Source organism: Scyliorhinus torazame, chromosome 6, assembly GCF_047496885.1.
Source record: "Scyliorhinus torazame isolate Kashiwa2021f chromosome 6, sScyTor2.1, whole genome shotgun sequence".
Taxonomy (NCBI): Eukaryota; Metazoa; Chordata; class Chondrichthyes; order Carcharhiniformes; family Scyliorhinidae; genus Scyliorhinus; species Scyliorhinus torazame.
In genome coordinates, this window is record NC_092712.1 from 141,538,807 (window position 1) to 141,556,560 (window position 17,754).

Genomic DNA, 17,754 nt, shown 5'->3' on the forward strand with positions numbered 1-17,754 from the left:
GGGCAATTTAGCGTGGCCAATCCACCTACCCTGCACATCTTTGAGTTGTGGGGGTGAGACTCATGCAGACATGGGGAGAATGTACGAACCACACGGTCAGTGACCCGGGGCCGGGATCGAACCCGGGTCATCAGCGCCGTGAGGCAGCAGTGCTAACCGCTGCGCCACCCCGCCATTTGTTTCCTCATTCTCGTGAAAAGATTCATTTCTCTTCCTAGACACACAAAATATGATTTAGAGACAAAAGCTCCAAATTTGCACTGGCTACAATCCTGGCACTTGCGTCACAATCTTGAGCACCAGCACTCTCAATAAAAGGCCCAGCCAGGGTGGGATAAGGAGGAAAGCAGCTGCACTGCATGGGGCCGGCAAAGTGCTGCCTACACAACTTGGAGCAGATCTTGGCCCTCCTGCCATACATGCTAGAAACCCCAGTGTAATTTTTCAATGCCTGGGCCCAGTGTGCCAGCTTTGAAACCTACACTGGATACAAGAATACAGAACAACCAGCTAAGGGAGCCACTGCTATTGGCCTTGCCTCCTTCTCAAGATGGATCCCTTGTTTGGGGGTGTCAGAAGTGCAGAAAAAGTCAGGAATATAGTGTCTCCAGGTCCCACCAGAGTCAGAACAGATGTCTGCTGGAATGCCCAATGTTATATGTTACTCATTTGCTTCTTACCAAGATGATCCTTTACTTGATGTTGATTAACACTCATAGGGGCTGGTTTAGCACAGGGCTAAATAGCTGGCTTTTAAAGCAGACAGGCAGGCCAACAGTGCGGGTTCAATTCCCGTACCAGCCTCCCCGAACAGGCGCCGGAATGTGGCTACTAGGGGCTTTTCACAGGAACTTGATTTGAAGCCTACTTGTGACAATAAGCGATTTTCATTTCATTTCATTTAGTTATCCAATTAAAGCAAATAATTTATTGAGTAACGTTAACAAATAAACTGTGAGTTTGTTCTCTCTCCAACACTTATACTAGATATTAAATAAACAAGATTGAATATGAATTAACTATGATTAACAACCCTGCACTCTGAGCTATCTCTCTCTACCTCTGGTCACTGCACACACGAAGAGGCGGGAACTCGGCTTGCGTCTGTTTTTTATACCCATCTCTATTGCTGCCATCTAGTGATTACTTAGCTGTTATGTCTATACATTAACCCTCTGTATACATACAGATATACAGATCACTACACCCAACAAATTCAGCCCTAGATGCTTTTACAAGTCTGCAATATTTACCACAGTTTCTATGCATGGTAGATAAGGATTAGACAACAATGAAGGAGAAACATGCATCTGCTGTTTCCTGACCCAATATAGAGTTCCACAGTTGTCAGAAGTAAGGGACGAGCAATGCTCCAAAACTTTCCATTTGTCAGTCAACAGAAGTTATTTTGAATCTGCATGATCTTTGATGTGACTAGTTTCAACAAATTAAGGACAAACTCAGGATTTTTACAATAATACTGAAGAATCAGACAAGACTTTAGATAAATGTTTCTTTCTTTGAATAAAGCAATAGCATCATTCATAGTACTTTCAGTGTTTTAATTTAGTTGAAGGACAATCATCAATTTTGCCAGTATTCATCATGTGAGGAATATTTCGCATTTAAACCTCAAAAATGATTTTGCATTTTGATCACACTTCTAAAATTAGTCTGATCTTTTTTAACTTCAGTTTGGCGGCACACAGTTTTCTGAAGAGAAATCAACTGGTTCTGTCCAACTGATTCTGGCTAAACCAGCTGATGAATCATGACGTTTCAGCACCACAAACTACAGTATAACATAATCATGCCAATGAGGCAATTCAGAGACTCAGAAAAAAATAAAAGAGGCTTATCTTGCCCGTTAACAGTTAGGAAATTCAATATCAATTTTCCCATTTTTCACCTATTTCAAAGTATTACCTCCTCCAGTATCAAAGTTGGGAATGCCATGCAAAATGACAAAGTGCAGAAATAAGGGAGTGGTGTTCATTTTCACTGAACCGGACAGCAGACCATTTAAAAAATGGACATACCTAAGGGGAAGAACACATTGTAAAGTTAGTCTGACCTGCTACACTTATTATTTTCTTAATCTTTCAAGTAACAAAAGTGTATGTACTTAGAATGTCATAAATTAACAGCTGAGAGATGTACTGGGTAAAGAGTCACTACAGCCACATACAAGGAAACTGAATGAGTTTTTGAGGAAACAGGCCCCTTCCAGTTATAAAGTATAGGTGATTGGAATGAAGATGAAGAGCATAGTAAACAATGCCCAAGCTTGCATCACTGACTGTATGGGGCCAATTCATAGGTCTGATGGTCTTTTTACTCTCTTCTTTTGATATATATTTGCCCAATGTAAAAGTACACACATTGATACAAACCGATAAGTACTACACTAAAAGAGAACACCAAATATAAAAAATGGTTTACTTCAATGCTATCGTGTAAGAGTTTTTCTGTGGTCATGTCAAATTTATTTCTAACATGTGCTGGCTGTAAATTATCACTTTAGGAGCCGGGAGTGCGCCAAATTTGTGATCTGTGCTTGCTCAGGACATGCATTTCCTTCAAAAACCTATTTCAAAATCCTGGTTCATTGTCATATTTGAGAGTCAAAGCCTTTCAAGTGGTAACAGGCTATGTTACCATTAGTGCAGTTCCAAAAGGACTTAGCATGTTTTCAACGGACCCTTCTGTTTTCCCTGTAAGTTATGAAGTTTACTTAAAATCACTGATTTATTACTTGAGCTCCAACCAAAATGCACTAAATGCCATTGAACAAATTAGGAGCAGCAGCAGGCCATTTGGCCCCTCAAGCACACTCCACCATTCAATAAGATCATTAATGCACAAAAGCTCCAGTATTGTCAGAATGGATACTGGTGACCCAATTTAGAATGTGCGTCCCCAAGACACAACTGTGACCCTTCACACAACGATTGGTGCTAAATTAAATGGGAATTTTTGAGACTGTTTCCAGAATGCCAAATCTCCCCAGATGTTCATCAACTTTTTCTAGTTTTGTGATCCATTTCAGCATTTCGATCTCGCAGACGACTGTGTTGCTTTGAGTGCAGTTGCAATAAAACCTTTTGATGGCTCTAAAAATATAAACTTGCATCATTAGCCAGCAAGTAATAGTTACAATCTGGGGAATTTCCATTTACTGGAAAATGAAAACATGGTTTAACTTTGACTTTAGGCAAACAGTTACAAGACAACTCACTGCCTTCATACTTTGTTGCCTGAATCAGGCTGGTTCAGAATATTCCAAAACGCTATTGATGATTGACCTTTCAATCTTGGTCGTTGATGGGATCTGACAATGAGGTGCAGAGCCTTCCAGTGCAGCTTCAGATAAGCCTGAAGTCAGTGTTATATTGGGCACCGCATTTCTGGGGGTGGAACAGCTGCTTTGCTAAAATGCTGCCTGTTCTTCAAGTATCCATATTGCTTCAATCTGTGCCTAAATCTTCCAGGCTTAAAGAGTGAAATTAGTCCCCATAGGCAATCATTAACTCAGTATCAAGTTAAAATAAACCCAGATTAACATGAATTTCTCAGCAATTTACCCTTGGGTTCGCGTCACATTAATCACCCAGCTGCTGACACAAAATCTAACATTTTTAAAATAAACACCAGCTTACATTTCCCAGGCCCATCATGCCAGTTGCCTGCCAGATCGTGAGCAAATGGGGCCAGAAATATACTTGGCAACCACCTGAGGAGGGTGGGCACAGTAGCATAAAGTGCTATGGGCAGGCAGATACAAAGTAAATTCGGGAAAGCATCCTCTTCACTATGTTTCCAACACACGCTCTGTTTGAAGATGCAAGCACTACATATTGTGGCCTTGGCATGTTGGGCATCAGGGACTAAAATTAAGTTTTGCATCTTTTAGGTGCCCAACCTGTGCTGCCACACTCGGCATGCAAGAGTAGCAGCCACAGGCCTCCGAGGACTAGTTTGGGTGCCAGGGAGCCACCCTCAACATGTTAACAGCCCAGGTTTTGAAAGTTGGTGGACGACAGTGGGAAACCAAGTGACACCGAGGTCCTGCCAAACCAGAGATGTGCTCCATTCAGAAAGCCTGGGTCTGAAAATGTTTTTTCTACATGCATTCTCGGTTTCTTAAAAATACAAAAAAAACGTTGTAAAATATTATGTCTATTACTCAGAAATTTAGAAATATAATCATAATACATCTGCATAGAGAATAAAATAAACAAACTTCTAGATTTATGCTGTATAGAAATGTCACGATAATCTTCAAAGAGTCAAATTTTCCTTATAAGCTAGGGCACAATGCTAAGACCACTGTTCTCTGATGTACTGCCAAGACAAGTTCTCCTTTGAAGTCCTCACTGGACTGGGCATAGACTTTACATGTACTAGTTAGTTAGCAAAGAAAAACTGTAATGCCCAATTAAAGGGTGATGCAGTTTTCCCCAGAATAGTGCTAAGTAGCAATCCTTACATTATAAAAGCAGTCTGTCAACTTTCAGAGCACCATTTCAGGCAGTCAACATTAACATTACTTCTCTATATGTGTAGAGGTACTGGTTGGTGCAAAGGGCATTCAATTTGAGTGCAAGGTTCTTTTTCTGATGGCATTACTGGAATAAAAGTCTGATAGCTGAATTGCTTTTATGCGAATGAGTTTGATCGTTTCAACTCACTTTCTGAGTAGGTAAACAGCACACCGCACCACAAAACTGCCCTGCATAACACTAAATTAGCATCCTCACTTAGAGAAGCTAGAGAATGGCAAGTGTGGGGAAATTTAAAACAACTCTGATTCTGCTCTTTTGAGATTTGGGTGCACTGCAGAAATAGCTTCACTGAAATCAATCCAGACATGCTTGAAACTGAGTCTCGGGACCTAAAATGTTAACTATCCATTCCCCAGCATCTTAATTATCACAAAAATACCTATACTTTGAATAGATATACTAAATATGATGTTCATATTAATAGCCTAAAATATCGGGTGCGATTCTCCGATAATGAGGCCAAGTGTTTGCGCTATCGTGAACGCGTTGCGTTTCACTACGGCGCAAACAGAGCCCGGACACGAACTATTCTAGCCCCCATAGGTGGCCAGCACGGCGCTGGAGAGGGTCACGCTGCTCCAGCGTCCTTACGCGCCGCCAAATGGGCGCCACGCTAACCCGCACATGCGCAGTTGGGGCAGTCCAATCCTGCGCATGCGCAGTTCGGCCACGCCATCCTCGGGAACGTCTTACGCACGCCGGCCCCTCACCAACATGGAGCCGGTGTTCTGGGGCCGCGCCCGGATGGAGGTAAGCCCGGGGGAGGGGGAAAGAGGCCGGCCCGCCGATCGGTGGGCCCCAGTCGCGGTCCAGACCCCATTGGAGGCCACCCCGGTGAAGGAATCCCCCTCCCTTCCCCCCAGCGTTCCCGCAGAGTTCCCGCCGGCAGCAACCAGGGTGGACAGCACCAGCGGGAACCTTTCGTGTCGTAGCGGCCGCTCGGTCCATCCGGCCAGCGAATCGCCGCTCGCTGGTTCTCCGAGCGGCCTGGTTTATGGGGGGTGGGAGAATCGCGTGTGGGAGTCGGGGCTGCGTGGCGCGATTCGCGTGGCGCCCCGGCGATTCTCCCACCCGGCGTGGTGGTGGGGGGGGGGGGGAGAATAGTGCCCAAGACCTTCACATTTACATTATTTAACATAGTGAGTAGTTCTGGAATACGAAACTTAACAAACTATGGAACCTGTTGAGCTGTATTAAAGGGTGGAACCCACAACTCAAACGCATGCACAATCCTCCAATTATTTCAATGTCACAAAGCTGGGCTTACCTCTGCCAATATTGGCATACGAGTGATAGCAACAATGCTGTACTTTAAGAGGTCACTTAAGTCATCCTGTCAGCACTTAATTTAGTGGCATAGCAAAACAATCTACATCCAATCTATTCAGCAAGGGAATCCTTCAGAAGTTTCACTTCCAAATTCCAGCTGTGTCTGAAATAACTCAATGGGATAGCTATCCATTCAAAATAGTCAACTACAAAGATGAAAAGGCACCCTTTATCAAGGTAAGCATGCTTTCTTAAATAGCTCATTTATTGAAAGTTTATTTATTCACTTTATTTGGAGATGACAACCTGATATGCAAACATGGAGCATCAAATTTAAACATGGTTACAAACGCAACTGATTAAAAAAAAAAATGAAAACTCATTGCCCAACAGCAGGTTCCAGATTTGATTCCATCCATGCCGAGATTTCTCTCGGGTGTGGCAACAATAGGGGCATTACAACTGCCCTCATCATTTTAGCATGAGAAGGGTAATGAAAGATTATCTTCAGACTGTGAGGCAGCATGCTCTGGTAGAATAGCCAGAATCAAATACAACTGATGTTACATTTTCCCATCCAGCATGGTTGAACATGGTGTTATGGGCGATGGGTTTTCAGAACCCCAAAACGTATCATGGAGTTCAACCAACCTCTCCCTTTAATGGATTTGTTGCTTTTCTTAGCACACAGCTTTTTCCCTCGGAGTGGGATTACAATTATGGACACGTGGGTTTTTAAACACAAAACACTGTTTATTCCATGAACTCAACTTAACATCTTAAATAAACATTGGATCTCTTAACACCCCTTACTTCAAAGATAACTCAGAAAATATTGCAACAGTAAATAATTCCTTAAAATGTTCCTTCAAACTTCCAAGAGACTTAACATCTTGAAACAAAATCACATCAGGTTAAAGGTTTCACTATTATAAGTTTAAATCACCCAAATGATCCAGAGATAGTCTTTCATGACAGAGATCCAGCTCACTGCAAAACACAGACACACACCCAGCTCTTTTCCTCCAAACTGCAAAACTCTGGAAACACACAAGCTGCTTTTTAAAACTGCAGCTCTCTGGAAACACCCTGACACATACAAGCTCTTTTTCCAACTGCAAAACTAAACTACAAAATGGCTGACCTGACCTCAGCTCCACCCACTCTCTGATATCACTGTTTTCTTAAAGGTACATTGCTTAAACATCCATGTCTTAAAGGTACTCTCACATGACAATGGCTTCCAACATTAACTTGCTAGGTTCACCCAAGGAGAATCATTCAGCTGAGGTATAAAGGACTGGCAACACCTATCGAATCGTACCTCAGCATCAATGTTTCGATAGACGAGTAAAAACATTGAGAAGGAGGAGAGCGAAAGCACTCTCAAACAAAATTCGATAAGATTTCCCTGGATTTGCTTTTTAGTCATTGCATTCAGCAAGTTCATTCAGCAGATGTTTGTTAAATAAAGGATCTCAGTATCTGTTTAACTCACTATCACATACATATCTGCAGTGTTGATGCTGCACCACTATATTAACTTAACTGTATTTCAATTATTTGGGTTTTTTTGATTTACAAGTTTCATTTAAAAAATGTTCTGTTGGATGCCAATTAGCGTGTTTCAGCGGTCTAGATTCTAAGTCACTCTATGTAACAGACTGCGAATCAAACTTGGGATGGTGTGCATCGTTTAAAGTCATGCTTCCAAGTCATCGTGACAGCGCTAACATTTTGAAAATTCAATGAATATTAAAACAAGCAGGAAGAGAACATGAACAGTCCTCCTGAGGTCATTTCAGCTGCCTCTCGTCACTCTCCAGATGTGTGCACCACTGCTATATATTAGTAACTCACTTAATAGGGAACTAGTGAAAATAAAAAGACCCATAATGTTAATTTATTTGAAAAAAATTCAATGTCAACCCTTTATAGAATAAAGCATAAAAAAGCTATCGACTTTGAATTCATCTTTCTTTATAATAAAGATGGAGGAGATAAAACTTCATCCTGGCTGCTTAACTTCCTACAAAATTAAATTCCACTTGAGACCTAGGAGTCTCAAATTTTCTTCTACATATCCACTAAAACAATTTACTATAGTAACGATGAAAGATTTGACAACAGGATAAACTATTAATGATAAATAAAAACTCAACTGGGATCAAATAAAACAAGTGCACCGACTTACCGCTTTTGTGATGGCTGCATTAAGGCAGAAACTTTATCGTCATAGAACTTCTTCATAGCAAACCTGTCAAGAGCTTGATCAGCGCTGTAACAACAAAAGGTTCAGAAGTGTGATATCTGAATAATCAGCAGCTGACGACATAGGGCAAAAGGAATGCTGAAGAGACAAAACAGTTAGAGAGTGATGAAGGCTGCTGCTCAGACAGATAGCAGAAAAATTGGATAATTAAGCCATTTACAATGTTTTGGACCTGAAGTGTGGGTGGCATGGTAGCACAGTAGTTAGCAGTGTTGCTTCACAGCACGGGTTCGATTCCCGGCTTGGGTCATTGTCTGTGTGGAGTCTTCACATTCTCCCTGTGGCTGCGTGGGTTTCCTCCGGGTGCTCCTATCTCCTCCCACAAGTCCCAAAAGTGTGCTGTTAGGTAATTTGGACATTCTGAATTCTCCCTCAGTGTACCCGAACAGGCGTCGGAGTGTGGCAACTAGGGGATTTTCACAGTCACGTCATTGCAGTGTTAATGTATGCCTACTTGTGACAATAAAGATTATTAGAGATTAGAGATAAAGAAGTGGCACAGGTGAATCTAGGTGTGGAATATATCATATGCCTGTCATCTCTTTTAGTAGGTGTCAGTTGTGCAGCATCAGGTCGGGACAAAGGGAATAAATCCTGAAAATGAGATGGGTGAAGTGTAAAAGGGAGTGTAAAAATAGTAAGTTCTGCAAGCAAACAAAAAGCTTTGCACTTACATCTTCAAAGTTCAGACGGGAAAGAAAGCAAACCTGTAAATTCTGAAGACTGTATAAACTGTAGAATGCTCAGAGTATCATTCAGTTTGAGCTTGTTACCTTGCAGAAATGTTGGTGAAGTGCATGTACGATGAAATAACCACTCCTATTCTCCCTTTGCCTCCCTAGAAAAAAGAAATTGCACAGGTAAAACACAGTTTCCAATTGCCACCCAAAAGGAAGGCTGCTAGACGAGATGCACTCGCGGTTTCCATCATTTGTCACAATGATGTTTAGATGTTTAAGGAGTATGCACAAGATGAAACTGGGAGATCTTGTTTACCCCTGTTTAGCTGTGGATGGAAGATTTCTCTCTAAAAGTGTCTTTTGCAACAAGACGATGATTGAAATAAAAAGTCCATACCATTACAACAATAATTGAGTGAAGATTAAAAGAGCACTGAAAATGAATTTTATCAAATGAAAAGATAATTTCCCAGGAAAGTTAATTCCCCATCATTGCATTGCTAAATTATAGCTGATTTTGTTAATTTACAATCGGATTAATTAGAGATTTTATGTTACGATCCAACTGTTGGCTTGCAAACTGACTGAAATGAGTAAACTAGGCATGAAAGTATTCACTTAACAGCTTTAAATGTTATCTGATTTTAATAGGACTGAACATCCAAAGCTTTCAATCAGAGCAAAGAATTCCCACTTCAACACAGTTAGAAATGAACTCTTGGCACCACGTTCTGAGCAATTGCATCATTTCTACCCCAGTTTATGAGATTTTGCCTCAAGTCTTTTATAAAGCTTCTGATATTTTATACCAGTCAGACTTTACATATTTTGAACTTTGCTCCTTCATTATTTCAAAATAAGGACTAGATTGAAGCAGATGTATGGCACATGCTTCCTTGCTCTCACATGACTGAAATGGCCATTCAGCATGCACGGACCGAGATGGCAGGTTATTTGACCAGGACATCATCACAGCTAAGCTTAAATTTTAGTACTCAAATCTAACAGGGACTAAAATCAAGAATGGGAATGATGGCTAATTAAAATCCTTCCTTTCCTCAACTGAAGTGTTGAGGACCTTAAAATCCAGTAACCATGTAGGCTGAGCACCAACTACTAGGCTAGCAGCGAAACCCTTCTTCAAATCCACTGCTTTGTTTCTTGTAAATGCAATGCTTCAATGTAAAATAAAGATCTAAATGAACAATTAGCTCCTTTCTTACTTCAAACTTTCAGCACAATGCTTACTGCACAACTAACTGTACAAAAATATCCCCAAGGAAAACAGCACACTTGGAAGTGTAATTATTTTAGGGAAAATATGTTTCCTCTGTAAGTTGTAGAGCATTATTTGAAATTTTTCATCAAATTGATAATCTGCCAAAGTGTTAAATGCATGCATAATTAAGAAAAAAGTTCTGATTTCAGAGTGACCAGCCCTTCAGATAATCCTGTCATCGACACACGGGCAGGTCAAGCAGATTTAGTGGGCGGGATTTAGCGACGACCCCACAGCAGGGGAGGTGGCCCGCCAGCGGGATCTACTGTTCCCCCGTTGTCAACGGGATTTCCCATCCCATTGACAGCCCCCCTGGTCACTGGGAGCCCCGTGTTCCAGCGTTGGATCAGACTTCCCCGCCCACGTGAACAGCTGGCAAATCCGACCCTGTGTATTTTTCTCAGTCAGCTGCAGCTTGATCCAGAGATAACGGGCGGGATTCTCCATTGTCCGACGCCGATATCGTAATTGGCGATTGCGCGGAGAATCGACTCCGATGCCCAAATCGGGGCCAGTGCCGGTCAGCCATGCTCCGTCTCTCGGAAATGGCGTCACGGCGCCACGTGCCGTTGCAACGGCGTCGGTGCGTCATCGGCTGGCCCTGATGGACCGTTTCTCACGGCGCGGGACACATGTGGTCTTAGCAGTCGGGAACCTGGCGTGGCGGCTGCAGACTGTGTCCACGCCATCACACTCGGCCGGGCTCTGTGCCGCTGGCCGATGGGGCTTCTGCAAGGGCTGGGGGGACTGGTGGGGGGTGGCCTGTGGGGTTGCGGATGGTGGGTCAGGTCCGCGCAACGCCGGCATCATGTTGTACAGTGCGACTGCTGCAGGTCGTCAGCCATGCGCACGCACGGTCAGTGATCTGCCCATTCTCGGCGCGGGAGCCGGGAGCATCATCCGGCGCTGCTGCTAGCCCATCGGTCCCAGAATCGGTGAGGGTTCGGCGCCGATTCTTGCCGTGTAAACCTCCCACGGATTCTCCGTTCGAGCCGGCACTTAGCCGCTCAATGGAGAATCCAGCCCGAAAAATTTGGTGAGCTATATTGCATCTCTCACTCAAACCTGTAGACACCTCCCGACTCCCCAAAGCCTCTTCCCCCACAATTCAGGAGTATGATGGACAATTCAAGAGTGTGATGGAATACTGTCCACTTGCCCAGATGAGTGAACCTCTAACGACACTAAGCTTGACACCATTCAGGATAAAGCAGCCCACTTGATTGGCACCCCATCCACCACCTTAAACATTCACTCCCTCCACTACTGACGCATTGTGGTAGCAGTCTGTACCAACTACAAGTTGCACTGCAGCAACTCACTAAGTATCCTTCATCAGCACCTTCCAAACCCCCGATGTCTACCACCTAGGAGGACAGGGATAGCAGATGCACAGGGCCATCACAACCTACAAGTTCCCTCTGATCCACACAGCAACCTGATTGGGAATTATATCCCTCTTCCTTCACTGTTGTTGGGTTAAAGTCCTGGAACTCCCTCCCTAACAGTACTAGAAGTATACATATACCACATGGATTGCAACGGTTCAAGAAGGCAGCTCACCACCACCTTCTCATGGACAGTTAGTGATGGGCAATAAATGCTGGCTTAGCCAGTGACACCCATATTTCATGAACAAATAAAAAATAAAAGATCCAGGGTAAAAGGGTCTAATTGAATTAAGAAGCTACTCTCCTAATGTTGAATTACTTTTTTATGGTTGAAAAGTCTTCACATTTTGATTGCATGACTCCTAACAATGCAAATATTTTCCAACTCCAGGTCAAATCTATTATTAAACTCTGTTACAAACAAAACATTGCTTGACAAACTAATTAAGCCTTTCTTTCCAATTCAAATATTGCCAACATAGATTTGAGCTTTTTTGGAAAATAGATATATAGAGAAGTATTTTCAAAGTAATAAAGGGCAAAAATGAGCAAATAAAAACCTCCGAATCAAATTAAAAATTGTAAACGTTTGAACTACAACATTTAGAATAGGCAAGCCCCAACACCCATCTTAACTAGATGCGCGATATCTCAGCTCAATTGTTTAGAAATCTGGGGCATTCTGCCAAATATGTCTTTATTGCATGGACACAATCTATGCAGGTTGTCCTGTAAAAGGCAATGACAGTAGAAATTATTGTAAGAAGGCTTTCTAGCATTCCAGGAACAGATGATCTATCATCATAGCATTTGCCTATTTCCTTATGTGCATGAACAGTTCCCATTCAATGAAACTTAATTGTTAAATAGCATCATCATGCTGCCAATTATTTTATTTTCCCTCTTATCAAGTAACCATTCAATGTTAATGGTTCATTTTCTCTGAAACTGATCTTGAAGATGCATAAACTGATGGAAAATAGCACAGGCGGATACTCTGGGGCCTGAAGACTTCCATGTCAGATAAGAAACAGAACAATGGGCAGCATCACTCATTATTTTGCTGGATTCAGTTGACAGGATAACTAAAAGAGCAGGCTGGGGAAAAAAGGAACATACTGACTCTCACTTCATTCTTTGTACTCGTCCTCAACTGTAGACTGCGAAGGGTTTGGGCATGCCAACAGCACACATAGTCAAACTGCCATTCTTCCCATGGCAACATTCACTGTGACTTTTCAGTAGATTATTCAGCTTTGAGGCATGCTAGTGTCATGTGAGAGTACCTTTAAGACATGGATGTTTAAGCAATGTACCTTTTAAGAAAACAGTGATGTCAGAGAGTGGGTGGAGCTGAGGTCAGGTCAGCCATTTTGCAGTTTTGTTTTGCAGTGCAGTTTTGAGGAAAAGAGCTTGGGGAGTGTCTGTGTTTGCAGTGGAGCTGGATCTCTGCCATGAAAGACCATCTCTGGATAATTTGGGTGATTAAAACTCGTAACAGTAAAACCTTTAACCTGATGTGATTTTGTTTAAAGATGTTAAGTCTCTTGGAAGTTTGAAGGAACATTTTAAGGAATTATTTACTGTTGCAATATTTTCTGAGTTATCTTTGAAGAAAGGGGTGTTAAGAGATCCAATGTTTATTTAAGATGTTAAGTTGAGTTCATGGAATAAACAGTGTTTTGTGTTCAAAAACCCGCGTGTCCATAATTGTAATCCCACACCTAGGGAAACAGCCGTGTGCTAAGAGAAGCAACAAATCCATTAAAGGGAAAGGTTGGTTGAACTCCATGATACATTTTGGGGTTCTGAAAACGCCTCGCCCATAACAATTGGGGGCTCGTCCGGGATAAAAGTCTATCTATTAGATTGGCTTTTGTGAACTTAAAGATAGCGAAGGATTGTTACTTTTCCGATGTGGTATTTTAGTTTAAGTGGGGAGAGTGTTGTGAACAATGGCTCTTTCAGAGGCTCAGAAGGTTTTGGGGGTGGAGAATGTCACACATAGTACTTTACGGACAGAAACGAAAAGCTGACTGTTAGATTTGGCAAGAACATTGCAGTTGACAAAATGCGAAAAGATGAGGTAATTATGGCGGTGGTTAAGCATTTAAAGTTGCCTGAGATCGAGTTTGACTCATTGGAAATGGCAAAAATTCAGTTGCAAATTAAACAAATGGAACATGAGAAAGAATTAAAGCGGCTGTCATACGAGAGTGAGAGGGAGGAAAAAGAAAGAGAGTGCGAGGAAAAAGAAAGAGCAAGAGAGAGAGAGGAAAAAGAAAAGGAGAGAGAAGAAAGGAGAAAAGAAAGAATAGCCCGAGCAGAACAAAAAGAAAAAGAAAGGGAGATACAGATCAGGGAAAAAGATCGAGAGAGGGAGTTTGAACTTCAGAAAATGGCCATGAAACATGACAATCAGTTAAAATTGGCAGACGTAAAGGGAAACGTACTGTTGGATGATAGTGATCAGGTTAGTGAGAAAGAGCATCATAGTCGAAGGCTTGGTGGGGATCTATTTAAATATGTCCAAGCATTGCCAAGGTTTGACGAGAAGGAAGTGGAAGCCTTTTTCATTTCATCTGAGAAGGTAGCTAAACAAATGAAATGGCCACAGGACATGTGGGTGTTACTGATTCAAACAAAGCTGGTAGGTAGAGCTAGTGAAGTGTTTGCATCATTACCAGAGGAGGTATCTGGAACATAGAGGAGGTGAATAAATCCATCTTCACTGCATATGAGCTAGTGCCTGAAGCTTACAGACAAAGGTTTAGAAATTTAAGGAAAGAATTTGGTCAAACATACATGGAGTTTGAAAGGCTCAAACAGAGTAATTTTTATAGGTGGATAAGGGCTTTGAAAATAGACCAAACGTATGAAGCTCTCAGAGAAATTATACTTTTTGAGGAGTTTAAAAATTCAATTCCTGATGTAGTGAGAACTCATGTGGAAGAACAGAGGGTTAAAACTGTGAGATTAGCAGCGGAAATGGCAGATGATTATGAATTAGTTCATAAATCAAAGATTGGTTTGCGACATTAGTTTCAGCCGGTGAGGGATAGAAACTGGGGACATGAGAAATATTCAAGTGGTAAAGGTAAAGGTGATCTGATGGGAGACAATAAAGAGAGTGTACCTCAGATTAAAAAAGAAATCCAGGAGGGTGGAAAAGAAATGAAAAGTTTCAAATGTTTTCACTGTAATAAACTAGGCCATATAAAGTCACAGTATTGGTGGTTGAAGAAAAGCACTGTGAAGGCTGATGTGGTAAAACAGGATAAGACAGTGGGGTTTGTTAGAGTGGTAAAGGAAAGCCCAAGGGAAGCGAAGGAGGTGCAAACGATTGTACGGCCTGTTCAAGAAGTAATTGTTAAGAAGGTGCCAGAGGTTTTTAAAGAATTTACTTGTGTGAGTAAAGTTTACTCATGTGTATCAGGAGGAGCAGGTAAAGAAGTCACAATTTTAAGAGATACAGGGGCTAGTTAATCTTTAATGGTAAGAGATGAGGAATTATGTGGTTTGGGAAGAATGTTGCCAGAAAAGGTGGTGATATTTGGAATTCAGGGTGAAAGAAGTAGCGTTCCGTTATATAAGGTAAGGTTGGAAAGTCCAGTGAAGAGTGGTGAAGTGGTAGTAGGAGTAATAGATAAACTATCTTGTCCAGGAATACAGTTTATCTTGGGTAATGATATAGCTGGATCGCAGGTGGGAGTGATGCCGACTGTGGTTGATAAGCCAGTGGAAAATCAGTCAACTGAAGTGTTGAAGGACGAATATCCTGGGATTTTTCCGGATTGTGTAGTAACAAGGTCGCAAAGTCACAGGTTAAGACAAGAGGAGAAATCAAAGAGTGAAGATGAAGTTGAAGTGCAATTATCAGACTTTTGATCAGATGGTTGAAAAAGAACAAGAACAGATGGAGGATGAGGCGGATATTTTTAGTTCAGGAAAATTGGCGGAATTACAACAGAAAGATGTAGAAATAAAATGGATATATCAGAAAGCATATACGGAAGAGGAATTTGAGAGTATACCGGAGTGTAATTACCATAAAAATGATGTCTTGATGAGAAAATGGAGACTGTACATATGCAGGCGGATGAAAAGTGGGCTGAAGTTCATCAAGTAGTATTGCCGGGAGGGTATAGAAAGGAGGTGTTGCGAGTTGCACATGAGGTACCAGTGGGAGGTCATTTGGGAATAAGGAAAACTCAAGCTAAAATCCAAAAACATTTTTATTGGCCTGGACTGCATAAAGATGTAGTTACATTTTGTCAATCATGTCACACATGTCAAGTGATAGGGAAACTTCAAGCAGTGATAAAACCAGCGCCCTGAATACCCATTCCAGCATTTAAGGAACCTTTTACAAATGTCCTAATCGATTGTGTAGAACCGCTTCCTAAAACAAAAAGTGGGAATCAAGATCTTTTGACTGTAATGGATGTGTCTACTAGGTTTCCAGAGGCCATTCCAGTAAGTAATATTACAGCTAAAAGGATTGTGGAGGAGTTACTTAAATTCTTTACTCGATATGGACTACCCACAGAAATACAATCGGATCCAGGAACAAATTTTACTTCAAAGTTATTCAAAGACGTTATGGATAGCTTCGGAATAAAACAATTTAAATCAACTGCATACCATCCAGAATCGCAGGGAGCATTAGAAAGGAGGCATCAGACATTAACGACAATGTTGAGGGCGTATTGTCAAGATTATCCAGAGGATTGGGATTAAAGGAATCCCATTCGTATTGTTTGCAATTAGGGAGGCACCTAATGAGTCTACCAAATTTAGTCCTTTTGAACTAATTTTTGGTCATGAGGTAAGAGGACTACTTAAATTAAGAAAAAATTGGTGGGTGAGAAATCGGAAATTACACTATTGGGTTACGTGTCAAATTTTAGGGAACGATTAAATAGAGCAGGTGAATTGGCTAGACAACATTTGAAAGTTGCACAAAATGTGATGAAACGGGTAGCGGACAAGAAATCCAAAGTTCGTAGTTTTGCCAGTGGGGATAAAGTTTTAGTGTTGTTACCAGTGGTAGGGGAGCCTTTAAAAGCTAGGTTTTGTGGACCGTATCAGATTGAAAGGAAATTAAGTGAGGTGAATTATGTGGTAAAAACACCAGATAGAAGACTCACTGAGTGTGTCATGTGAATATGCTTAAAAGGTACTTTGAAAGGGAAGGAGAGAAAAAGGAGGTTTTAATGATTCTAACTCAAATTACAAATCGAATCCACATGACTGCGAATTTGACATACCTCAAATTAAATTGGAAAATGAGGATGTTCTTAAAAATTGGGATGAATTGTTAAGTTACCTTCCAAAGGAAAAACAAACTGACCTGAAAGAGTTATTGATATCACATGGGCAAGTTGGTAGAGATAAATTGAGAAGTACTAAAATGGCTATACATGATGTAGATGTTCCTATCAAACAACATCCATATAGACTTAATCCTTTAAAATTGGCACAGGTTAACAAGAGAGATTGAGAGTATGCTGAAGAATGGCATAATTGAAGTGGGTTGCAGCCAATGGAGCTCACCCATAGTGATGGTACCTAAACCAGACGGTACCCAGCGGTTGTGTGTGGACTATAGAAAGGTGAATGCAGTTACAAGAACGGGCTCTTATCCTGTCCCACCATTGAAGGATTGCATGGAGAAAGTGGGACAATCTGCTTCTATTTCCAACTTCCAGACATGGAAAGAACATTTAAACCATCGTATGAAGTTCTTCAATCGACTTCAGGTGGCGGGCTTGGTGATGAATCTAGCCGAAAGTGAATTTAGAGAAGCCCGAATCACTTTCCTTGAGGAGTTTCCGATACCGTCAAGACGAAGGGAGGCAATGCGATCTCTTAGCATGAATGAATTTGATCGAACCTTTGTGCAAAAGTTTTGTGGCGCGATAACTCCACTGATGGACTTGCTAAAGAAAAAGTTTCAATGGACAGCGGACTTTCAACAGGCATTTGTCTGCCTGAAAGCTGTGATCACCAATGCTCCTGTATTGGAGAATTGCAAGGGGCTCTGTGGTCAGATTGAACTAAAGTATCTGATTCTGAAGAGAAATGCCGAGGGGTAGAGGAATGGATGGATCGTGCAGAGACTTTGTTCAAAGAGACTGTCAATCGAGAAGGATTTCGGTTGGAGGAAGAAGAAATAACTGTTTGCATGTGTTGTTTTTTAAAAAAACGAAAAGGTATATTTACTGTGTACATTTCTTCGTGGATGGTGCAAAAGTGAAAAATGAAACCATCTTGAAGTTGATGGGGTTTTTTTTCT

At 41.6% G+C, this 17,754-nt stretch overlaps 1 protein-coding gene across 5 annotated transcripts in view; it reads right to left on the bottom strand.

Annotated features, from left to right (window-relative positions):
- The window catches only part of LOC140425043 (tensin-3-like), a 666,087-nt gene that overhangs the window by 192,518 nt on the left and 455,815 nt on the right, over positions 1–17,754 (bottom strand). For all 5 annotated transcript variants that reach the window (XM_072508833.1, XM_072508834.1, XM_072508832.1 and 2 more), the window contains 3 exons: positions 8,880–8,944; positions 8,029–8,112; positions 1,927–2,039 (listed from right to left, as the gene is read on the bottom strand). In XM_072508833.1, coding sequence (XP_072364934.1) covers positions 1,927–2,039; positions 8,029–8,112; positions 8,880–8,944 — 262 coding nt within the window. The remainder of the gene's footprint in view (positions 1–1,926; positions 2,040–8,028; positions 8,113–8,879; positions 8,945–17,754) is intronic.